Consider the following 25,471-nt stretch of genomic DNA (forward strand, 5'->3'; position numbering starts at 1 on the left):
GGACAGTAAAACTCCCCAGTTGTCGTTCTTGCCCTGCTTCAAATATGAAGGATTCTTCGGTTGCATCTTCGCCAAACTAGACCGAGCCCCTGATTCATTGCGCCCCAAGTTCATTCTTGGTAGACACGTTAGCAAGACCGGTCTTGCCACGACCACAAGTACGATCTTTGTGTTGTTGGTATTGAGAAACGCCCCATGTTACACAGCTACCCCGCACTGCTCGTGGTGCCGCAGTCCGTGCCGGACAGCAGTCTGCAGAAGGTGGCCCGCTGTTACCGCCACAACCGGCTGCCCGTGGTGAGCTGGAAACACCCTCAGACCAAGGCCCTGCTAATGCGCTCCGGCGGCTTCCACGGCAAGGGTGTGGTCAGCCTCTTCAAGTCCCAGAACTCCTCCTCCGCAGGTGTGTATCTCTGTCGGAATAGGTGCCTGACTCCGCCATGCAGCCTAGGGGGCGATGCTGATGTATAGCAGATGCTGGCAGGGCCCGGTTTGTTGTTTCTGGGGCACCACTCAAGCCACTTTGAGGGCCCCTCCTAGTGTAGTGGCTGTTTGTCGCCAGCAGGGGGATGCCTTGGGGGGCCCCCAACAAAGTGTGGTTTCCGAGGCGGAAAGTCAATGCTGCTGGGTGCATGGCGTGTGTAGGTGTTACATCAGGATATTCCGCTCCTTCTCTCCAGTGCCAGCCTCATCATCTGAGTCCTCCAGCCTAGAACAGGAGAAGTACCTCCAGGCCATCCTGAGCGCCATCCCGAATCAGCCGAAAGCGAGTGGTCACAGCATCCTGAGTGCACGCTCCCTGGCTGGTCTTTCCCCAGGTACAGCCTGTCGCCAGTCCAATCGCCCATGGCACCTTCTACTCTTTCGCCGAGCTTGTACTTTCCTTGTCTCCTACTTTGTTCCGCAGCTCCTTAAGTTTCCATGTTGGCTGTCTTATTTCCTTGTTCTCTTGGCGTGTGGGGGGGGGGGGGGGGGTAGGGTAGTGGTGATATCTTTAAGCTTCACATTGGAGAATAGTTTGTCCTGGCCCGGGGTTCCCCAACTATTTTTCCCAGAGGGCGAAATTCCATCAGCGACACAAAGCCATGGTCGCTTCTACCTGAGGGGAGATCGATCACATGATCCAGATTCACTTACATATCAGTCCAGTTTCCACCAGTTAGTGACCGCTGGTCTGGCCCAAAACCTCATGCCACCACTGCTGCTGGCATCCTATGTCATGGAATCATTCTGCCTCCCACTAACACCGTCATTGTGATCAGCGAAGGAGTAAGGGTACAGTGTCATAGCAGAAATAGTGATCCTGGACACTGAGAGCACCTGCAGGGGTGATGCCTTAATTTGTAGATTCTGTTCTGTACTTTCCTGGAAGTGTAACTTAACCTGTACCTGATGGTCGGTAATAGGACACCTAATCTGCTCTGTACCATTTGTCAAACATGCTGTTGTCTCGAGTTTGAGCCTCATTGTCTTTTGTTTTTCCCTCCCGTCCCTCAATGGCATTAATCCAGCCAGTGAGAGGCGGGTGACAAGAATACCCAAGGTCACCCCCGTTCACCTGGAGGCCCCATTCTCCAACAGCTTTGCCAAAGGCGGTGAGTGGAGGTTCCTTCATGCCGTCCAGGCGTATTGGTGGATTGCTCAGAGATATTACACTATGGCCAGTAGCTGGAAACGGAGAAAAGCTGAAATGGGGCTTTTACGAGCAGCTTATTGCGCTCTGCACCATTCTTGATCCAGTTTGGCATGTCGTGTGAAGGATGTAACTCTCTCTTGCCACCCCATGGGCCACATTACAGTCCAATCCCTGCCTGTTTTGGCCCGGTGCATGATCTGCCAGAGCGGCCAGGTCTAGGAAGACCACATTCCGTCAAGTGAGCGTGGCCAGCCGGCTCTGGGTCAAGCTGCTTCTGCTCTCAGGAGCCGTGGCTGTGTAAATATCGCATGTGTACAGCTTGCCACGCTAGCTCCGGTGCATGCATGGGATCCTGTCCATTTTTATCGCATCGGGGATTCACAACAATGATTTCAAAGATGTCGGACGCTTCGGAGATGTGAGACTTCACCAGATGTTCTTCATGCTTGAGATGCCATGGATAATGGTGAACTGCTTTCCAACACTGTACTGGTCCAAATGAACGCCGATCGACCTCCAGGATCACCCTTGGCAGGAAGCTGATTGCCGTGCCGTGCTGTGCCAGGCTGACGTGTTTTCAAGTAGAACATGGTGTTGACCTTTTTTTTCCCAAGGTCCACTTTCTGCTGATTGTGGTGTATTTTTTCCATAGTGGTCTCATGTGTGACTCTGGATGAGACTGTCATCTAAATATCAGGCCAAAGTCTGAGTGAGCGGTATGGTGGCACAGTGTGTGTGGAGTTTGGATGTTCTCCCCGTGTCATTGTAGGGTTTACTCCAGTTACTATTACTATTGTGGATACTCTGGTTTCCCCCCCACAGTCCAAAAACATGCTGAGGTTCCTTGGAGTTTCCAAATTGCCCGTAGGAGTACATGTGTGTGTGTGTGTATGTGTGGACTGGGTTTATATTACTTTGTGGGGACCAAATGTCCCCCACAATGTAATAAAAACCTGTTCTTTTGACATTGTGGGGATAATTTTTCAGGTCCCCACAAAGATCTGTGAACGTAATCAAAAAAGAAAAATACCAAGAATATTATTACAAACTTATGTGTGTGTGTGTGTGTTTGTGTGTGTATGCCCTGTGATGAGTTGGCACCCCATCCTGGGTTGTTCCCTGTCTTGCACCCATAGCATCCGGGATAGGTTTCGGATCAACCATGACCCTGAATAGGACAAGCAGCCACAGGACATGGATGGATGGAGTCTGAAAGAAGTGTTTGGTTGCATTGTTTGGGGATCTCAGACTAGCTGGGAACATGGAGGCTGGGAATAAACCACCACCCCTAAACCCCATCGCCCTTCCTGGCACTGAAACCCAATTTATGCAGCTACTGGAAAGTGGACAAGCTGGGCCCAATTCAAAAAATCTTGCTTTATGATAATGTGACAAATGATTTCCAAACAATGGCACCTCCTAAACAAGTATATGGAGCAGAAATGTACTATAATACACATCAAACACAGTTCGCACCAGAGGAATAATTCCGTCTTGTCAGTAGAATCAACAGTTATGTTTGATCCTCCGTTTTTTCCTTAATGTTTTTACCCCAGTTTAATACTTACATTTTTATTTATTTGTCAGGGCCCTTTATCCAAAGTAATATCCCAGACCAAGCCATAATCTCAGCCATAATCTCAGCTAGGATATGATCTGGCCTCTTGCATCAGTTCGATAGATGAGGTTTGTTTTGAAACAAGGATCTTAGCAGTTGATTTAGAGCAGAATCCCTCGCAATAATCTTGGGATTTTCATACTGATAAAGGTGTACTACTTGATGTCCTCCACTCAAGGAGGATGAGAAACTACTGCCCGAGTAAACCACTGACAGATAGAGATCGTTTGGTTGGTGTATTGTCTTTGTTGGTAATTTTTGAACCCTTTTCTCTGTTCATAGTTCTAGGCTTAAATCTTACCATGTATGATTACTGTGTTTGGATTTTTTTTGTAATTTCCAGTATAGTTCACTGTTCACTTTTATTCTTGTTACTTTTTGCACCAGTACTGTGCAAAATGGCCACCTGTGTTTTAATAACTTTAATAACTGATCAGGGGTAGGCAAACGTATCCGCAAAAGGCCGGTGTGTATGCAGGTTTGTGGGATAACGTTTAGGTCAGCTATGAGGATTCTTCAGCCAATCAGTCCTCTAATCTAATTTGGGAGATGCACCGAAAACCTGCATGCACAGCGGCCCATTCTGGATTTGATTGCCTTGGATGACTTAGATTCATATTCTCTCTGTTTCCATCCTCACTTGCTCCTTCTTTCTCCTAGTGCTTGGATACAAGGACAAACTATTCACTCACTCCAACCTGAAAGCAGCTTCGAAAGGGAGAATCCACAACCAGGGTGCGCTGTGCTCTTTCTCTGTTTATTGTCCGTCTGTTTGTTATGCTGGCATGTGTTGGGGAGCGTGTCGGCCTGCTCGCAGCGTGTGTTGGGGAGCGCGTCGGCCTGCTCGCAGCGGTTGTTGGGGAGCGCATCGGCCTGCTCGCAGTGGGTTTTGGGTAGCACGCCGGCCTGCTCGCAGCGGGTGTTGGGTAGTACGTCGGCCTGCTCGCAGCGGGTGCTGGGTAGCACGTCGGCCTGCTTGCAGGGTGTATTGGGGAGCGCGTCGGCCTGCTCGCAGCGTGTGTTGGGGAGCGCGTCGGCCTGCTCGCAGCAGGTGTTGGGTAGCACGTCGGCCTGCTCGCAGCGTGTGTTGGGTAGCACGTCGGCCTGCTCGCAGCGGGTGTTGGGGAGCACGTCGGCCTGCTCGCAGCGTGTGTTGGGTAGCACGTCGGCCTGCTCGCAGCGGGTGTTGGGGAGCACGTCGGCCTGCTCGCAGCGTGTGTTGGGTAGCACGTCGGCCTGCTCGCAGCGTGTGTTGGGTAGCACGTCGGCCTGCTCGCAGCGTGTGTTGGGTAGCACGTCGGCCTGCTCGCAGCGTGTGTTGGGTAGCACGTCGGCCTGCTCGCAGCGTGTGTTGGGTAGCACGTCGGGCTGCTCGCAGCGTGTGTTGGGTAGCACGTCGGCCTGCTCGCAGCGTGTGTTGGGTAGCACGTCGGCCTGCTCGCAGCGGGTGTTGGGGAGCACGTCGGCCTGCTCGCAGCGTGTGTTGGGTAGTACGTCGGCCTGCTCGCAGCGGGTGCTGGGTAGCACGTCGGCCTGCTTGCAGGGTGTATTGGGGAGCGCGTCGGCCTGCTCGCAGCGTGTGTTGGGGAGCGCGTCGGCCTGCTCGCAGCAGGTGTTGGGTAGCACGTCGGCCTGCTCGCAGCGTGTGTTGGGTAGCACGTCGGCCTGCTCGCAGCGTGTGTTGGGGAGCACGTCGGCCTGCTCGCAGCGTGTGTTGGGTAGCACGTCGGCCTGCTCGCAGCGTGTGTTGGGTAGCACGTCGGCCTGCTCGCAGCGTGTGTTGGGGAGCACGTCGGCCTGCTCGCAGCGTGTGTTGGGGAGCGCGTCGGCCTGCTCGCAGCAGGTGTTGGGTAGCACGTCGGCCTGCTCGCAGCGTGTGTTGGGTAGCACGTCGGCCTGCTCGCAGCGTGTGTTGGGGAGCACGTCGGCCTGCTCGCAGCGGGTGTTGGGGAGCACGTCGGCCTGCTCGCAGCGTGTGTTGGGTAGCACGTCGGCCTGCTCGCAGCGTGTGTTGGGTAGCACGTCGGCCTGCTCGCAGCGGGTGTTGGGTAGCACGTCGGCCTGCTCGCAGCGGGTGTTGGGGAGCACGTCGGCCTGCTCGCAGCGTGTGTTGGGTAGCACGTCGGCCTGCTCGCAGCGGGTGTTGGCGTGCCGCAGTTAAGCCCCTTAACACACAAAGGCCTAGTGTGTGTCATCGGGTGGAGCTGGGAGGGGGGACGCCGTGTTGTTGAGCATACCTGGGGCATTGTGTCATTCTCGCTAAGCTGAGAAGGCTGGAGCAGGTGCAAATGAAACTCATTTGATAAAAGCCTGCATGAGCATGTTTATCCAGCTGAAAGCTTGCTGGTTCAATAGATCATTGTCAGGCAGTTCTCCGCGACCGGACCGCCCCGCCCCTTGTATGCTTCTCCTATAACCCATGACCCCCCCCTACAGGTGTTTGGTCCAGCCTTCGCTCTAGCAACAGGATCAGCCTGCACCCGACCACAGTCGAGGTTGGTGCCAGGCTTGCCGGGAAGGACTGTTTGCATGGGCCGCTCCCCTCCCAGGCACGCCTCCCAAGCCGCCAGGCATCTCTCTACGTGTTCGGGGAGAAATCGCACCTCAAGGTACAGGAAATGTCTCATTATCATTATCATTTTCACCATACCAGCATCTCACTTGAGTGAGCAATGTGTGGTTTAGCAGATTAGGACACTATCTGTACTGAGAAGGTCGCCAGAGCAAATTCCAGGTTGGCAGAGTGATGTCACTGCCAGACCCTAAACCCCCAAGGACAGATCCAAGGACTCTCTGGCCCTGCTTTCACACACACACACAAATATGGAGTAAAGTATCTGCCACTAAATAGAATGTAAAGATGTAACTGGGTCAAACAGTACATTGCCAAATGCTAGCCAGGAAGCTGGGGACTAAGGAAGCCCCGTCTGGAGTCATGTGTCAGTCATCAGCTGCTGTAGGCGTTAGCAAGCTTCGTATTTGTTGAAAAGCACTGCTTTGCAAACACTATTCAGTTGTCAGTGCCTGTATACAATAAAAGGTGAAGAACTCCCCGGCCTCCCTCCCCGCCCCGTCCAAAGCCACAGGCTTCAGTTCCACTGGCATCTCTGAAACATGTACGTCTCCGCAAATTAGTTGCATGAGACCGAGCGGACGGTGATGCACTTGGAAATTCTTTTTGCGATGATGAGATCGGGCAACTGAAATGTGCTGGTGTGTGTGTGTGCCAGTTGCCAAGATTTACATAATACCAAAAATAGCCATTACCAACGGAATATTACGGGGGCAGATTTAAAAGTTAGAACTGACCATTAGCTGACTCAGGTTGTCCAGAAGCTTAGGGCCGGGACGCTGATAGGAAAATGAAACTGGCCTTTTTCTTCGTCACTTGGCACAGGGCTTCAAACCAGACACGGCCCTGGGCTGTGAGTTGGTTCCGGTTGATCTGGCGGACACGCGGCAGGTAAAAGCTTCCTTCAAGAAGCTTCTGCGGGCTTGCCTTCCCAGTTCTCCACCCTCTGACAGCCCTGAAGGATTCCTTAAGACACTAGAGGAGTCAGAGTGGTTTACCCAGGTGAGCCCGTCTCAGGAATTTGTGGCTAACTCTAACTCTAACCCTAACCCTAACCCTAACTCTAACCCTAACTCTGTAGCTGTGTGAGGATAACCAGGAGCGTAATCAGGAGTTTGTGTTAAGCAGTTATAATCTCATACAAATATGCCTTCCTTCCAAGAAATTAATGGCATGCTGGCTGGCCATTGTTCCCAGTGACTGCTCCAGTGCTTTGTGGAGCACTTCCCAGTGTTTATTAGAAAGCGCTGGTCGCTGTTGTGACCTTCCTGTGACAGCCCGAATACTTTCCACTTCAGCGGTGAGACTGGCACTGGCTCATAATGGTGCTCTAACACATTAACGGTGCTTTACACCGAGGTTTGGTAGGACAGTGTGTTTTTTTGCGTCTTTAAAAGCAGATGGGGACATCTCACAGTTTACAGGAAAAGTCGGTTTTAGTATTTAGAATTTTTATGGTAGATTTTTTTTTTTTGTCTGCTTTCTGTTTTGAAAAGCTAGCAGATGGATCACATCTGGACACTGTTGTCTCACTAGAGCCTTGGCAAAAGCAGGATTTCATTTCACAGTGAAACCCTCCCTGGTAGCATTCAAAATGGTCGTTTTAGACTGCAACGTCAACCAGAAGGATGTAAGGGGCCCTTTATAAGTTTTGTTACATGCCAGGCTGTACACCACCAGAAATGTGGAGGGTCAATATGCATGTCCATGATGACGCCCCTGATAGACTGTAACATTATCCAACATTATCCATCCTCTGCAGCTCCACCGGATCTTGCAGCTGACTTTGGCTGTGGTGACCCTACTAGATATCGGCTCATCAGTGCTGCTGAGTCTGGAAGATGGCTGGGACCTCACCACCCAGGTGACTGCATTGCCATGGCTACCGGAACCTCCCACCCCTTACTACCAGGGGTAAATCCACCTCCGGTAAACTCCAGTTGGAGTTACACAACATCCGTCTTCCCCCAAATCCCAGGTGGTATCCCTGGCACAGCTGTTCAGTGACCCCTTCTACCGAACCCTGGAGGGTTTCCAGACACTACTGGAGAAGGAATGGCTGTCCTTTGGACACAAATTCAGCCAACGGAGCAACCTGGCCCCCAATACCCAAGGCAGCGGCTTCACGCCCATCTTCCTGCAATTTCTGGACTGCGTACACCAGGCATGCCCCATCGCCGTCCTGCCACAGGCACTCGCAGCTGCCCTCAACTTCACCCTTCAGTTTCATTTTCCTATCTGCGTGCCGGTTTCGTGACGATAGGTTGCGATCAGACTTGTGGCCATCACTTTGGTGACAGATAGCTGTGGTATTTTGTGGTTTTCAAACTGTTAATCCCCTTTCTGCTCAAAAGACGACTAAAAATAAAACTACCTTAAGCTTATAGGAACAGGACTGTTGACTCAAGTTAGTGCCGTCGTTGCGTATGTTAGCGCATTGCTCTAGGATTAGCTTTGTTATGGCATGAAGCGTTACTTAGCAGTGCAAAATCAAACAACTGATGATTAGCAGCTTCATACGCAATATTATGGTGGTTACTGTTACTTTGCACCCATTCCTGTCCTCTACTGGTTTCCCGTGGCTTTTAAACCTCTGGGGACGACGACGATGCCGCGTAATTTTCTCGTGTATTTCAGTTCATAACTCGCTGAAATTTTATTGTAGAAACATGAAAAGAAAAAAAAAAAATGCTGAGTAAATCCGTAATCCGTCCATTATCGAAAGTATTAAACTTTTTAAAATTAGGTTAAATCGGTAAAAAAGTAAACCATGTCACCTTTCTTTGTTTTACCTGCATGGGGGGCGTGTATCGCCAGGTGTGAATGGCTCATGCATACACATGAAAGCTCCTACATATTCAATGGAAGGAGCCCAGAAATAGTGAAATGAGTTTGGTTTTTCTTATTTATTTATCCAGCTGAATGTTGCAACTGCACCATTTAGTCATCTTCATGTAGCCAAGACTTTGGTGATCAGATATCTGGGATCAAAACAAACTGCCACCATTGCTTACTGTGTACTTTTATAATGTTTATGCGAGTGTTCCAAACTGCAAGTCTATACTTTGATGTCAAATTACAAAATCCTGACACATTTACAGAGTACACTAACATTAAGATTAGTTTAATGCCCAAACAGAAATATATAAAGTAATTTATTTGCCATGAATTAAGTTTATGATATTGAATGAAATGTGTGACCATGCCCCAGTCAGTGTAAGTGTGTTCCCTACCCCTAGCCCCCAGAGGGCTAAGGCACCATACATACCCACGCCAACAGCCATTGTTGTTTTGAAAGCAGCACATCAGCAGGGTCTATGTTTTTGTGTAAACTTCTTTTCCATTTGCAAGCAAAGCCAGGTGGCCTTATTGAAGAGAGTCTTCTGGGCATGTCTTATGAATAATGATGTTAGAGAGTAGCCGTCCTGGACTTACACCATATTATCACTCTCCTTATTTATTCCGGCATTTAGCGGACATGCCAAATTCCCTTTAGCCGTAGCACAAAGCCAAGTCCAATGCTCTGAAACATGACAAGCTGTGCTGCTTGTGCCTTCCATCCCTTCATCCAGATCCACCACCAGTACCCCTGGGAGTTTGAGTTCAACCAGTATTACCTGAAGTTCCTAGCATATCACCACGTTTCCAGCCGCTTCAAGAACTTCCTCCTGGATTCTGATTATGAGCGGCTGGAGCACGGTGAGTGCCGGAGAGGCGTTCATGGTTATTTAAATGCCAGCTCTGCAGGCTGTCCGTCATGGTAGAGCATTTAACACTAACACAAGGAATGTTTATGTAAAAATCGGTGTCTTGATGCCCCATGCGTTGGGTGCAGGCCCCACTTATGAAAGTCAGCGTTACCCCTTTTATAGACCTAACACTTTTTCAGAAAAGGGGTTGGAGTCCAGGTACCTTATAGATATCATAACAGACTGGGAGGGACTATTCCAGGAGGTGGTGGGCACAAGGGCCATGATTCATACATAGGGGTCAATCTTATAATTGGCTAATCATGTTTTGAATCAGTGAGTGACAGGGGAGGAGGCATTCCAGGGACCAATCACAATTCAGTCGGGGCCTGTGGCCCCGCCTCTGTAGCCCTGCCGCTGTATAAATGTTTCCCAGTACAAATAACAAGATAAATGTCTCCTGATGACGCAGGAAAGTAAAATTTTTCAGGAGAACAAAGAGCAAGTTGAAGTGCTGTCATAAACATGCAGGTGATACAGTTCTTGTGTATATTTTGAATAGTACTGTCTGGTGAACAGAAACGCCTTTATCTGTGTCTGAGGCGTATCCCTCGTAAAAGCTGCTGTAGGCTGCCATCCACGATTTCTTCCTCACTTAGACGTTCTGATTCCCAGCTGCTTGCTTTTTGTCCTTAAAGGGACACTGTTGGAGGACAAAGGAGCCAAACAGGCTAAGACTGGGATCTGCATCTGGGACTGCATCTCCCGGATTCACCGGAGATCCCCCGTGTTCTTTAACTACCTGTACAGCCCCAAGCAGACTGAGGTGGGATGGAGTCCCCTCCGCTGCACATGCCTTCACCATTCATGAAATCAGAACATCGTCTGGTCCAGACCCAGGAAAAATTTCTATCTCAGCTCAATAAAGATTTCTAAAGTAAAGCCTGAAACACATTAGCGCTTCCGTAAGAGCTTCTGAGAAGCTTTAGCTGTAAAGAGATTTTTTTCAGATGTTTGCTCCTCATTGGTCCTGAGCATCTGTTGGACAAGGTGTCCATAATGATAGGTGAACAGCGGGTCCTGAGCTCATAAATCAGCATCCAGGGATAGACATGCTTCAGGGTGACATCATAGATGTTCCTTATTTTCCTTCATGTATAAGTCAGCTGGCAGCCGTTCTTTTCTGCATGATGTTTCAAGGCTCTCCCTCCCTCTCCACTTCTCCATCCAGCCAGTGCTCAGGCCCTGTGTGGGCATCCCCAGCCTCATCCGCTGGGAGTACTTTATGGGGGAGACCTTGTCCACGGGGCCATCCTACGACTGGAGGATGGCGGCTCACAGTCCGGAAGGTGATGCCCAGACCGACAACACACTGGCGGCCAGTGGGGGGCGCAGAAGGATCGTGTGGCCCTGCTACAGCAGCGTGAGCCGGGCCCAGCCAGACGCCATCACCAGGCTGCTGGCAGTAAGTGCAGCCTCTCCTGGGGGCTTCCATCCTCCATATGCGACGCGACGGTCTTTCATTCCCCGCTCTGACTCTAATGCTTAGAAAAGGGCAGTACCCAACAAAGCCCCACTCTGACTCTCTGACTCCCTGCTTAGGAAGGAGTAGTACTCAGCAAGGCCCCACTTTGAGTCTGACTCCCTGCTTAGAAAAGGAGCAGTACTCAGCAAAGCCCCCCACTCTGACTCTAACTTCCTGCTTAGGAAGTGGAGAAGCTGGAGCACCGGCTGAACCAGGTGCCAGAGCGCTGGCAGAGTACGCTGGAGAGGGCAAAGGTGGCCGCCATGGACGAACTGCGTGAGGAAAGCAGGGTGAGTCCAGACTCTCATGGTGCACTTAAAATGTTTTAAAGAAGAAAAACTTTAGCGTTATTTTTTAAAAAAGAAAGAAAAGCAGGCAGAATTAAAACAAGTACAAACATGCCCAAATGAGACACTGTCAGAAGAGCAAATGCTGAGTTTAAACAAGCACAAGCGAAGCCAATTAACATATAGCATGTCGTTTTAAAAGAAGAAAGCACTTAAACTCATTACATTTAACCAACATGTTAAAAGAAGAAAACCTTTAGCGCTATTTAACAGTGTTTTATTTCATTGTTAGGTTGAAGAAAGCATTTAACCAGCAAGCTTTTAGGAGGAATAACCTTTAAGTTCGACGGTAGCTAAAAGGCTAAATGAGCGAGTCCCGCAGCTCTGGTTCGTGTGATCGACCTGTTTGAACAACGCGGCTGAAATGATTGTCCGAGACTGCCCCGATCTTGCGCATGCGCTCTGACGCTGACATCCCATTTCAAAATGGCGGCACCAACGGGGACACATGTTGCCCTTTTATTTCAATTAAGACCCTTTAACCATAACGATTTTTAAGTAAGGAAACTCTTTTTCGGCCAATGTGTTATTTAAAATAAAACATCCTAAGCATTTTGACAACAAGAATCAAGGAATAACACGGGCAATCCTTGTTAAAATGACCTTCACTCTCTCTCCATGTCGCGCTTGTGCGTAGAGCCACGATCCCCACACAACACTGTCTTTTATTGAAAACAGCTGAGGCAAGTAGTTTTCTGAATTTTAAAGTGTGTATAAAATAAGTAAACGTGTAAAATAAGTATAAAATGTGTTATAAAGCATATAGCCAACGATAATTAATAAAGAATTTAATCATAATATCCCACACACACCCCAGCCTATAGCTGGCAGAAATGGCGCTATCCTGCGGCCTACAAGATAAAAGCATATGGCACTAAATTGAAATCAGTGGTCTTTAAAAGAAGAAAATACATTACATTAATTTATTAATGCAATTTTTAAAGTATGTTTTAAGGCACAATAAAACTTTTAATAATTTTAACGGGGTCACCGGACGTGTCGAGCTTTTCTAGCTAGAGAGGAAAGAGGTTATGGCAGTTTTAAATGGTAAAAGCAGTAGTTATGTATTGTTAAAGGGTTATTCTTTAAACAAAATGCACTATTTTATATCGCTAAAACACAGCCATCCTGTTTTTAGGGGGATTTATGCGTATTGCATGTCTAGTCATGTTGGTCAGCTAATGTCCGCGGGAGTGGGTAACGGGGCGTCAGCGCATGAGCTTTTGGAGTCGTGAGCGATAAGCCCATGAGAAGGAAGCGTCAATGAAACAAAATGGCCGCCGGTTGACAAATTGTTGCAGGGTGCCTGCAGAGTGACTGTAACATCTCGTTTAACCGTTTTATCCTAAGTCTGAGAAGCAGACAGCCAGCAGCCCCATCCTGACAGAAAGCACAATACCTCTATTGGTTAAGCTCTCTTATTTGTAAATAGCGTTACACCGCAAGGAGAGCGTTCGATTAGGAGATGGCGCCATACGTAGTCCTGGATAGGAACTATAGTGATCGGTATTTAGCTACGTACTTCAAATTTTTTTTTAAAACTTTGTTAGACTAATACCTTAGTTATTTTAATAATTTAAGGGATAAAAAACATTTGTTGTGTTTGTCAGTGTGTTATTTTAAGTAAATGTGTTATTTTCTAACGGCAAAAGCCCTGTTATCATGTTTTAGGTGCGAAATTATATGGTCTAGCATTATATGGACTAGCAACTGTCTCTGGGGGAGCAGCCCTGGATAGGAACTATTAAGCAGCATTTAGTGACAAGCATCAAAAACACATTTTTTAAAAACTTTGACAGAATAAAGCCTTAGTTATTTTAATAAATACATTTTTTTCAGTAAATGGTTGTTCATGTGCACAAACACACACACCTTTAGAGGCCTTTAGAGTTTAACTTTAGGTCGGTGAAAGTATAGGACTGTGATGTGTATTCAGACCACAAAAAATACTAACTCAGTCATTCACGAGTCCATCCGTCCATCCATCCGTCCATCCATCCGTCCATTTTCCAAACCGCTTATCCTACTGGGTCGCAGGGGGTCCGGAGCCTATCCCGGAAGCTATGGGCACGAGGCAGGGAACAACCCAGGATGGGGGGCCAGCCCATCACAGGGCACACTCACACACCATTCACTCTCACATGCACACCTACGGGCAATTTTAGCAATTCCAATTAGCCTCAGCATGTCTTTTGGACTGTGGGGGGAAACCGGAGTACCCGGAGGAACCCCACGACGACATGGGGAGAACATGCAAACTCCACACACATGTGACCCAGTCGGAGACTCGAACCCGGGTCCCAGAGGTGTGAGGCAACAGTGCTAACCACTGCACCACCATGTCGCCCCTCATTCACGAGTCTTATTGCGAAAAGCCAAAGAAAATAGACTTGTAAATTTTAAAGAAAAGACATTAATGGCTTTTGTTAATGTTTAAAAGTATAAAATACCTTTAGCTGCCTTGTGTCCCAATTCTGAGGGGCCACATGGCAAATTGAGTCTGAACCGGATCCGGGAAAAAAGTTGTTCAGAAACCGGATCTGCTCTGACCCGTACATGTTTGAGAGTCAAAATTACGAAAAGATGAGCTCTGAATGGGACTGGTGAGTGGCTCAATGGGCTAAGTTGCTGTGCTTGTGATTGGAAAGTTGAGGTTGGTGGTTCAAACCCTCCGCAGGATGGTTACAGGGTGGGTCCTTGAATGCACTGAGTGATTGTGGGGTGAAGTGTGTGTGTGTGTGTGAGTGAGAGAGAGAAGAGAGAGAGAGCAGGATCTTTCAGTGTGCTTGAGGGCCTGCCCTGTAACTATTTTGCTGAGGGCAGGCTTGAGCACACTGATCACATGACCCAATCACAAGCACAGAGATTAGCCACTCATTGCCCCTTTTTTTGATAAAAAAAAAAAATAAAAATTGCAAAAAAAAAGATTCATGCATACCACCTGTCTCCGTGGCCCTTTCTCTAGGGTCTGTGGTGTGGCTACTCTGCCGAGGCTGGGCTTGAACCAGCAAGCTTCTGATCACAGATACAGAGGTTTAGCCGGCAGCGCCACTAGCCACCCCTGCTTGTATGCTGTTTTTCGTATATATGTTTTTTTTTCCCCCTATCTTGCCAAATAAAGGATGCACACACATGTACCCCTTATCTCTTCTGCCAAGGTTGGGCTTGAACCAGCAACCTTCTGATCACAAATACAGAGGCTTAGCCTCCAGCGCCACTCGCCACAATTACTCAGCATGTTGCGCCACCATCCATCCATTGACCAACCAACCGATCAAAAGATGGAGTGTGGGGTGACGCGTTGAGTGACTGTGCCTGCGATCGAGGAGGTCCCCGGGTTCAAGCCTCGGGCAGAGTCGTATCTGTTTTTGCGTCACGTCACCCGGCACATCATCATCTTGTACCCTTAAGAGTGATCAGTCAGACGATGGGTGGTGGCGCGATGCGCTGAGTGACCATGCCTGCGATCGAGAAGGTCCCTGCTTCAAGCCTCATCCAGAGTAGTATCTGTTATTTAGACTTGGCAGAAGAGATAAGTGCTACATCTGTGAATCCTTTATTTGGCAAAATAGGGGGAAAAAAAACATATATCCGAAAAACATAATATTGAAGTAGGGGTGGTGAGTGGCGCTGCAGGCTAAACCTCTGTGTCTGTGATCCGAAGGTTGTTGGTTCAAGGCCAGCCTTGGTAGAAAGGATGGGTAGTACAGGTGTGTGAATCCTTTATTTGGCAAGATAGGGAAAAAAAAAACATATATACGAAAAACGAAGCATCAAAGCAGGAGGGGCGAGTGGCGCTACAGGCTAAGCGTCTGTATCTGTTATCTGAAGGTTGCTGGTTCAAGGCCAACCGTGGCAGAAGAGATAGGTGCCACATGTGTGTGAATCCTTTATTTGGCAAGTTAGGGAGTATGAGTATGTGTGAATCACAAAAAAAAAAATAAAAAATTTTTCAAAAAAGGGTGGTGAGTGGCTAATCTCTGTGCTTGTGATCAGGTCAGTGTGCTCAAGCCTGCCCTCAGCGGAATAGTTACAGGGCAGGCCCTTGAGCACACGGTGAAGCGACATGCAGAGTGACTGTTCCTGCGATGGAGGAGGTCTCTGGTTCAAGCCTCGGGCAGAGTAGTATCTGTTTTGCGTAACGTCACCCAACACATCATCATCTTGAACCCTTAAGGGTGGTCACTAGGAGGATGGAGGGTGGCGCACCGCGATGAGTGACTGTCCCTGCGGTTGACGAGGTCCCTGGTTCAAGCCTCAGAAGAGTAGTAATTTTTATTGCGAGCGTTATCCAGAAGATCATTATCATGAACCCTTAAGGGTGGTTCGTTTGAGAATGGATGGTGGCGTGACGCGCTGAGTGACGTGTCTGTGGTGGTGGAGGTTCCTAGTTCAAGCCTCGCACAGAGTCGTATTGGTTTTGTGTCACGTCACCCAGCACATCATCATCTTGAACCCTTAAGGGTGATCAGTTGGGGGACGGATGGAGGGTGGCGCAACGTGCTGAGACCGTGCCTGTGATCGAGGTGGTCCCAGGTTCACGCCTCGGGCAGAGTAATGCCTGTTTTGCGTCACGTCACCCGGCAGATCATCATCATGAACCGTTGAGGCTGGCCATTTAGAGAATGGAGGGTGGTGCAATGCGCTGAGTGACTGTGCCTGTGGTTGACGAGGTCCCTGATTCACACCTCAGCAGAGCAGTATTTTTTATTGTAAGCGTTATCCAGAAGATCATTATCATGAACCTTTTAAGGTGGTTTCTCTTAGGGTGGCGCAATGTACTGAGTAATTGAGGAGGTCCCTGGTTCAAGCCTCGGGCAAAGTAGTATCTGTTTTCGCGTCATGTCACCCGGCAGATCGTCATTTTGAACCCTTAAGGGTGGTTGGTCAAAGGATGGATGGTGGCGCGATGCGCTAAGTGACCGTGCCTGCGATCAGGAGGTCGTTGGTTCAAGCCTCAGGCTGAGTAGTGTGTGTTATTCAGCCTTGGCAGAATAGTCACAACTACAGACTGTAGAGCCATAGCCTTTACTCTAACACACAGAGACAGGTGGCGCGTGTGTGAATCCTTTGTTTGGCAAGATAGGGAAAAAAAACATATATACGAAAAATGAAGCATTGAAACAGGGTTGCCGAGTGGCGCTGCAGGCTAAACCTCTGTATCTGTGATCAGAAGGTTGCTGGTTCAAGCCCAGCCTTGGCAAAAGCAATAGGTGGTACCTTTGTGTGAATCCTTTATTTGGCAAGATAGGGAAAAAAAAACATATATACGAAAAACGAAGCATCAAAGCAGGAGGGGCGAGTGGCGCTACAGGCTAAGCGTCTGTATCTGTGATCAGAAGGTTGCTGGTTCAAGCCCAGCCTTGGCAGAAGAAATAGGTGGTACCTTTTGGTACCTTTATGTGAATCCTTTATTTGGCAAAATAGGGAAAAAAAAACATATATACGAAAAACGAAGCATCAAAGCAGGAGGGGCGAGTGGCGCTACAGGCTAAGCGTCTGTATCTGTGATCAGAAGGTTGCTGGTTCAAGCCCAGCCTTGGCAGAAGAAATAGGTGGTACCTTTGTGTGAATCCTTTATTTGGCAAGATAGGGAAAAAAAAAACATATATATGAAAAACGAAGCATCAAAGCAGGAGGGGCGAGTGGCGCTACAGGCTAAGCGTCTGTATCTGTGATCAGAAGGTTGCTGGTTCAAGCCCAGCCTTGGCAGAAGAAATAGGTGGTATGTTTTTATGAATCCTTTATTTGGCAAGATAGGGGGAAAAAAAAAGACATATATACGAAAAACTGTGTACAAGTAGGAATGGAGAGTGGTGCTGTGGGCTAAGCGTCGGCATCTGTGATCAGATGATTGCTGGTTCGAATCCAGCCTCGCCAGAGTATCCATGGAGGAGGGGCCACAGAGATGGAGGAGGGGCCACAGAGATGGAGGAGGGGCCACAGAGATGGAGGAGGGGCCACAGAGATGGAGGAGGGGCCACAAGAGAGACATGAGTGTGAATCACAAAAAAAATTTTTTTTTTTTTCCTAAAAAGGGTGGTGAGTGGCTTATCTCTGTGCTTGTGATCAGGTCAGCGTGCTCAAGCCTGCCCTCAGCGGAATAATCACAGGGCAGGCCCTTGAGCACACTGACTGATCCTGCTCTCACACACACACACACACACACACACACACACACACACACACACACACACACACACACACACACACACACTGCAGGGTCAGCCAGCGCATCCAAGGACCCATCCTGTAACCATCCTGCTGAGGGCGGGTTTGAACCACCAACCTCAACTTTCCGATCACAAGCGCAGCGACTTAGCCCGCTGAGCCACTCACCAGTCCCATTCAGATCTCATCTTTTCGTAATTTTGACTCTCAAACACGTAAGGGTCAGAGCAGATCCAGTTTACGGATCAGTGGTGATTTCTGAACAACTTTTTACCCGGATCCGGTTCAGACTCAACTTACTATGTGGCCCCTCAGAATTGGGACACCTGCCTTTACACACACATGACATCCCATTCTTAATACATAGGCTTTAATATGGAGTTGGCCCACCCTCAACTCTTCTGGGAAGGCTGTTCACAAGGTGTGTTTATGGGAATTTTTGACCATTCTTCCAGGAGAGCATTTATGAGGTTAGGCACTGATGTTGGACGAGAAGGCCTGGCTCGGGGTCTCCGCACTGATTCATCCCAAAGGTGTTCTGTCAGATTGAGGTCAGGGCTCTTTGCAGGCCAGTAAAGTTCCTCCACACCAGACTCGCTCACCCATGTCCTTATGGACCTTGCTTTGTGCACTGGTGCGCAGTCAATGCTGGATTAGGAAGGGGCCATCCCCAAACTGTTCTCACAATGTTGGGAGCATGACATTGTCCAGAATGGCTTTGAATGCTGCAGCATAAAGAGTTCCTATCACTGGAACTTAGGGGCGAAGCACAACCTCTGAGAAACAACCACGTAGCAGCGTGTTTTCCGTCACTGCATCCGACGCTTTGCATTGCACTTGGTGATGTAAGGCTTGGATGCAGCTGCTTGGCCATGGACATCCATTCCATGAAGTTCTCTACGCACTTTACTTGAGCTAATCTGAAGCCCACATGAAGTTTGGAGGTCTGCAGCTACTGACTCTGCAGACAGTTGGCGACTTCTGCACACTGTGTGCCTCAGCATGTGTTGTCCCCGCTCTGTGATTTTACATGGCCTACCACTTTGTGGCTGAGTTGCTGTCATTCTTCCACTAATAATGCCACTAACAGTTCACCATGAAATATTTAGTAGCAAAATTTCACAAATGGACTTATTGCACTGGTCTGCAGTATCACGGTACTACGCTTGAATTCACTGAGCTCCTGTTCGACATTCCACCATCTGATACCATGCCCCCCCCCCCTTACTGGATAGGCACCTCATCCTTTAAAATGGATACACGCCAGCCCCTCCAACACATGATAGGCGTATAATGTACAAGAAGTTTTATGATCTATACATCTTCCAATGCTACGTATTTCATTGCAGGGGTGAACCCATCTAGTACTTAAACAGCAACGGTCTCCTCTAGTGTAAGAACCTGGTCTTTGATAAACCTCAGGACAGGGCCCCCAAGTCTTATGAAAGGTCTTTAAGGACCATCCAATTCTAGTGGCCGTTAGGGAAATGAGGAAACAACTTTTGCACAAAGTGTCTGCTTTGAAATAAATGAAACAGATGTTTCTTTGGCATGTTATGCTTCACTGATAGGATCGTGACTGTTGCAAACACCCCATCCTCATATATTAATAGTGTTGAGCCAATTTTTTTTCTGGCTATTTAAGAAACGCAGCTTTAAATATTAACAAAAACCAGTAATGTCTTTTCTTTAAAATTTACAAGTCTATTTTCTTTGGCTTTTCACAATAAGACTCGTGAATGACTGAGTTAGTACGTTTTGTGGTCTGACTACACATCACGGTCCTATACTTTCACCAACCTAAAGTTAAACTCTAAAGGCCCTGACCACCGGTGTGTGTGTGTTTGTGCACATGAACAACCATTTACTGAAAAAAATGTATTGATTAAAATAACTAAGGCTTTATTCTGTCAAAGTTTTAAAAAGTGTTTTTGATGCTTGTCACTAAATGCTGCTTAATAGTTCCTATCTGGGGCTGCTCCCCCAGAGACAGTTGCTAGTCCATACAATGCTAGACCATATAATTTCGCACCTAAAACATGATGACAGGGCTTTTGCCATTAGAAAATAACACATTTACTTAAAATAACACGTTGATAAACACGACAAATGTTTTTTATCCCTTAAATTATTAAAATAACTAAAGTATTAGTCTAACAAAGTTTTTAAAATGTTTTTGAAGTACGTAGCTAAATACCGATCACTATAGTTCTTATCCATCTTGTTTTATGAAATCTGCTTGAAAATCTTGTCAGTTACCTTCCATATTGGAATGTTGAAGATGTTTTTGATGTATGTTGCTAAATACTGCTCACTAGTTCCTACAACTATTAAATTAATAATACGCTGAGAGCATCTTACTTAAAATAAAACTAACAAAATACAGCTAAATTGTTTTATTACTTAAATGTTATTGATTAAAAATTTTATACCAATTTGACATACAACCGTTTAAGTTACGGCACTTTATCCTGCCTATTAAACAATTGTAGTTAGACACTTCATCCAACCCCCAGGCCCGCAGCGGGGCGTCCGGGCCTATGCCAGAGCCCCAGCGCTGTGGTGTTAGAGATAGACTTTTATTTAAATTAGAAATTTATTATTTTATACTATTTACAAATAAGACAGATTAACAATAATAATGTGCTTTCTGTCAGAATGGGGCTGCTGGCTGTGTGCTTCTCACACTCAGGACCAGCTGTTAAATAAGATGTTACAGTCACTCTGCAGGCACCAGGCAACAATTTGTCAACCGGCAGCCATTTTGTTTCATTGACGCTTCCTTCTCATGGGCTTATCGCTCACGACTCCAAAAGCTCTTGCGCCAACACCCTGTTACCCACTGCCGTGGACATTAGCTGTCTAGACATGCAATACGCATAAATCCCCCTAAAAACAGGATGACTGTGTTTTAGCGATATAAAATAGTGCATTTTGTTTAAAGAATAACCCTTTAATAATACATAACTACTGCTTTTACCATTTAAAACTGCCATACCCTCTTTCCTCTCTAGCTAGAAAAGCTTGACGCGTCCGGTGACCCCGTTAAAATTGTTAAAAGTTTTATTATGCCTTAAAACATACTTTAAAAATCGCATTAATAAATTAATGTAATGTATTTTCTTCTTTTAAAGACTACTGATTCCGATTTAGTGTCATATGCTTTTATCTTGTAGGGCGTAGGATAGCGCCATTTGTACCAGCTATAGGCCGGGTGTCATACCCGGCTCATACGATCCTTGTGTGTACCACGCCCCCCTGATTATCCACGTGTGCTTCCCTGATCGTACGCAGCTGTGTCTAATTATTTTGATCAGTCCTGACTATTTAAATCCAAGTCCTACCTGTGTCCCTTGTCCGTCATTGATGTTAGTTAGCGTCTGATGTTTCATGCACCCTGTCCTGAAAATAAATCCCCGTTTACCCCGAGATTTGCCTACCTTGCCTGCTCTCCTGCACGTTCGATCGCCTGCTTTTAACGGCGATCGTCACACCGGGGTGCATGTGGAATATTATGCTTAAATTCTTTATTAATTATCGTTGGCTATATGCTTTCTAACACGTTTTATACTTATTTTATGCACACTTTAAAATTCAGAAAACTACTTGCCTCAGCTGTTTTCAATAAAAGACAGTGTTGTGTGGGGATCGTGGCTCTATGCACAAGCGCGACATGGAGAGAGAGTGAAGGTCATTTTAACAAGGATTGCCAGCGTTATTCCTTGATTCTTGTTGTCGAAATGCTTAGGATATTTTATTTTAAATAACACATTAGCTGAAAAAGAGTCTCATTACTTAAAAATCGTTATGGTTAAAGGGTCTTAATTGAAATAAAAGGGCAACATGTGTCCCCGTTGGTGCCGCCATTTTGAAATGGGATGTCAGCGTGAGAGCGCATGCGCAAGATCGGGGCAGTCTTGGACCATCATTTCAGCCGCGTTGTTCAAACGGGTCAGTCACACGTACCAGAGCTGTGGGACTCGCTCATTTCGCCTTTTAGCTACCGTCGCACTTTTTGTACTTGTTTAAATTCCGCCTGCTTTTCTTTCCTTTTTGAAAAAATAACGCTAAAGTTTTCCTTCTTTAAAACATTTTGGTACTTTCTTCTTTTAAAATACGCCGTGGCGCTTGTGCCTACTCCTAACAACCCGTGGCTACGGCCGGACGGACCCCTGCTGGACGTTTATGCGCTAGCTTGCATTCATCCTGCTATATGTTTCATTATTCCTTAACGTAATTAAAAGTAGCACATAAATAAATACATGTAATGTACTTTTATTCTATTAAAGTTTAACGGCAACCCTCATCTTTCAAACAATATGGCCCACTATCGGCAACATGTGGCATTTGCATGTATGATACCATATATGGACATACCCCCTTGACCTAATATCTCTAGCAGGACTGGAGTAAGAGGCACACAACGTCTCCCAAACAAAGCAAGAACCTAATAAGACCACTCTTCCAATCAGTAAACACAGAGTAACACTAAGAGCATTCAGGGAACTGGAGCAGTGAAGGTAGATAGTAGGTAGTAGATGTGTTCCTGGGACAGATGGATCACGATGCATTTCTACGTGAAAGGCATTTCTACATCATCATCCTGTTTAAAGCTAGTCAGTTCAGTTAGCAGGATATTCAGCTAGACGCCAAGAGTTTCACTAACAGGGATACAGCTTGGAACTTAGCAACATTCAGCCAGTATGTTAAGGTCATGAGTTTGTGACTAAGGGACAATGATAGTCGAGTGTTTCTCTGCCAGCTGTGGGCAAAAATATGCAAACAATGGAGTAACACATAAACAGCAGCAGCCTGGTCCCTAAAACGTAGTGGTGCTTCAGTGTCTGTGACGATACCAGTGTTCCGTGTTGAAGCGTGTAATGTGATATATTAGAAAGCTCCGGAATCTCAGACGTCACAGAAGGTCTTAAAAGTGTCATATTAGAGTCCAAAACATTAATATACTTAAAACGTGTGGCCATCAGGACAGACTCCACCTCCGCCAGGCTCTCTTGCTTGGCATAGCTTTTAACGGATGAAGCAATGAAAAATTGCCCTTAAGTTGTCTGAACTGATAAAACTAAACCTTCTGCATGGATTTAAGGGTTTGGTCTGGAACGAAATCCAAACGTTTAATCAGAAAAAACGGCACCTCTCTACAGGAACTAAAGGTAGCACTAGTTTTTTTTTTTACTGTTATCTATTAATGTTGTAAAATATGCAAACAGAGTGTAGCTTAAAGAAGTGCAGCTTTGTGCTCATGCCCAGAAGGCCACGGGTTCATATCCCATGTCTAGCAGAATGCAAAGATCACTACTAGGCCTGGGGCTGTTGCGATCACGTCACGATGTAATCGGGATTACATGGCACATGCACAATCGTCGTCAGGGCACAAGATCTCCTCTTTCAAAAGATGTTGTAGCTGTTGAACTGTTCTTTTCCTTAGTGCCACTTCAGTGCTTATCGCTCCCATGATTTACTAAAACAATAGCATGTAGTGTGCTTCGCGTACTGAATTTAATAAGCATAAGCATATGCTGAATTTATACAGACTGCTGACTTTTGGGCTTCATAGTACTTATTTCATGAATATTTTAGGCGTATTACTAACCTGTTCTAAATGGTGGGGCGTACAGTACCGAAAAGCTGGCATCTGGGCAAATGTTTCACCTGTTTTCTAAAGACCTGGTGATTATTGTGGCCCACTGGCAAAGTGCTAAAGCCCATCTGATCCAGGGACATTGGCTGACCGTGCTGTCTGGTCCTCACCTGTACTTTAGACAAAATTATCTGCAAAATAAATTCGGGAGGTGATGCTACGATTATATAATTCCTTGGTAAGAACCCACGTAGAATATTGTGTGCAGGTTTGCTCACCATACCTTAAGAAGGACATTGCTGCCTTGGAAAGGGTGCAACATAGGGCTACGAGAATGATTCCTGGTCTTAGAGGAATGTCTTATGAGGAGAAGTTAGCTGAGCTGAATGTGTTTAGCCTCGAGCAAAGGAGACTAAGGGGGGACATGATCCAGGTATATAAGATTCTAACAGGTCTGGATGCTGTTCCGCCAAATGGCTATTTCAATATTCGTTTAAATACTAGCACTCGTGGCCATAAGTGGAAATTAGCAGGAGAACATTTTAAAACGAATTTGAGGAAGCACTTCTTTACACAGCGTGTAGTTAGAGTATGGTATAGTCTTTCTGCTAGTGTAGCGCAAGCTAAAACCCTGGGTTCCTTTAAATCAGAGCTAGAGAGGTTTTTAACAACTCTGGGCTATTAGTTATCTCCAAACGAGCTTGATGGGCCGAATGGATGCATGATATTATGCATTATGCATGATAAATGCAACCTCAAACTAGATGTATTTGATAGGGAAATTACATTTTTGGCTATGACAGTAGAGTTGTGCACAGTTTAAGCATTTTTAAAAGGTCTGGAAACCAGGCAGATGAACTGACACCATTTTTTTTTTTCTTTGCAGATACTGCCTATTTTTTTTGGCAGAGAAGTGTTAGGAAGGGTGTTTATTTGCCCCCATTATTAGGTAGTCATTGCATATCATTGGATAAACAGAGTAATTCTCACCTTGAAAATTTCAGCTTTTGTAGGTTTGCTGTGAGATTAGATGTGTTACAGATACGTTTCATTGAGTGGAGTCTCCCCGGTGCCCCACCTTTCCATCCCCTCTGTTGCCCCCTCGCCCCCCTCTGTCAATTGCACCTGTTCCCCCTTCCCCATGTCCCACCCCTCTTCCCCCCAATGCTCCACCCCTCCTCCCTTGTGCCCACGCCTCTCCTTCCCCATGTCCCACCCCTTTCCCCCAATGCTCCACCCCTCCTCCCTTGTGCCCCGCCTCTCCTTCCCCATGCCCCACCCCTGTTCACCGTGCCACGCCTCTCCTTCCCCATGTCCCACCCCTTTCCCCCCATGCCCCACCCCTCCTCCCTTGTGCCCCGCCTCTCCTTCCCCATGTCCCACCCCTCCTCCCTTGTGCCCCGCCTCTCCTTCCCCATGTCCCACCCCTTTCCCCCAATGCTCCACCCCTCCTCCCTTGTGCCCCGCCTCTCCTTCCCCATGTCCCACCCCTTTCCCCCAATACTCCACCCCTCCTCCCTTGTGCCCCGCCTCTCCTTCCCCATGCCCCACCCCTGTTCACTGTGCCACACCTCTCCTTCCCCATGTCCCACCCCTTTTCCCACCAATGCTCCACCCCACCTCCCCCGTGCCCCGCCTCTCCTTGTGCCCCACCCCTTCTTCACCCATCTCTTTCCCCCCCTTCCCTGCCCCCTGCCCTTCCATCCCCCCCTTCCCCCACGCCCCGTCCGTTCACAGATCCGTAAGGCATCCCTCCCCATCTCGGGCCTGGCCTCCGCCTCTGCCCCACCCACCTCCCAGCACTGCCCCCTGCTGCACCTAGCTGATGACAACCTGGCCGAGGATGGGGAGCACTCCGCCTCCAACGGGGTACACCGCCGGGCAGCCACACTCTACAGCCAGTTCACCCCCAGGACCGAGGAGAACCGGTATGCTGCCGAGAACCTGAGACACGCAGAGTCTCTCCAAAAGCAGTGAGCACTGGGATCTATACCAGCTCCCACCCACAGACTGTTTAGTCCTGACAGAATGGTTGTGATGGATTGGTGGGGAAGGAAGGGTCACCAGAGCATGTCGGCTGTGTTCTCTCACGGTCATAGGTCATACGAGGGCGTCCTCTTCAAACGTGGGGCCCTGCTGAAGGGCTGGAAGCCACGGTGGTTTGTGTTGGACGTCACTAAGCATCAGGTGGGAGAATGCCACCTCCGGACGGCTTGCTGTGGGTGGGGTGAAGACAGTAACACTGGGCTGAACACTTTGGGGATTGAGGTCTCCACCCATATGTGAAATGGGGGAGTTGTATTGACCAGTTTTG

General features: G+C 47.6%; 1 protein-coding gene across 1 annotated transcript in view; it reads left to right on the top strand.

Annotated features, from left to right (window-relative positions):
* The window catches only part of LOC125706035 (myotubularin-related protein 13-like), an 88,875-nt gene that overhangs the window by 62,034 nt on the left and 1,370 nt on the right, over positions 1–25,471 (top strand). Inside the window, exons 27-40 of the mRNA XM_048972467.1 lie at positions 207–403; positions 681–818; positions 1,512–1,595; positions 3,915–3,989; positions 5,691–5,863; positions 6,652–6,828; positions 7,589–7,690; positions 7,805–7,990; positions 9,399–9,525; positions 10,214–10,341; positions 10,747–10,980; positions 11,223–11,330; positions 24,895–25,085; positions 25,257–25,344. Of these exons, the coding sequence (XP_048828424.1) occupies positions 207–403; positions 681–818; positions 1,512–1,595; positions 3,915–3,989; positions 5,691–5,863; positions 6,652–6,828; positions 7,589–7,690; positions 7,805–7,990; positions 9,399–9,525; positions 10,214–10,341; positions 10,747–10,980; positions 11,223–11,330; positions 24,895–25,085; positions 25,257–25,344 (2,008 nt within the window). The remainder of the gene's footprint in view (positions 1–206; positions 404–680; positions 819–1,511; positions 1,596–3,914; positions 3,990–5,690; positions 5,864–6,651; positions 6,829–7,588; positions 7,691–7,804; positions 7,991–9,398; positions 9,526–10,213; positions 10,342–10,746; positions 10,981–11,222; positions 11,331–24,894; positions 25,086–25,256; positions 25,345–25,471) is intronic.

The sequence above is a fragment of the Brienomyrus brachyistius genome, chromosome 13, assembly GCF_023856365.1.
Source record: "Brienomyrus brachyistius isolate T26 chromosome 13, BBRACH_0.4, whole genome shotgun sequence".
In the NCBI taxonomy this organism is placed as follows: Eukaryota; Metazoa; Chordata; class Actinopteri; order Osteoglossiformes; family Mormyridae; genus Brienomyrus; species Brienomyrus brachyistius.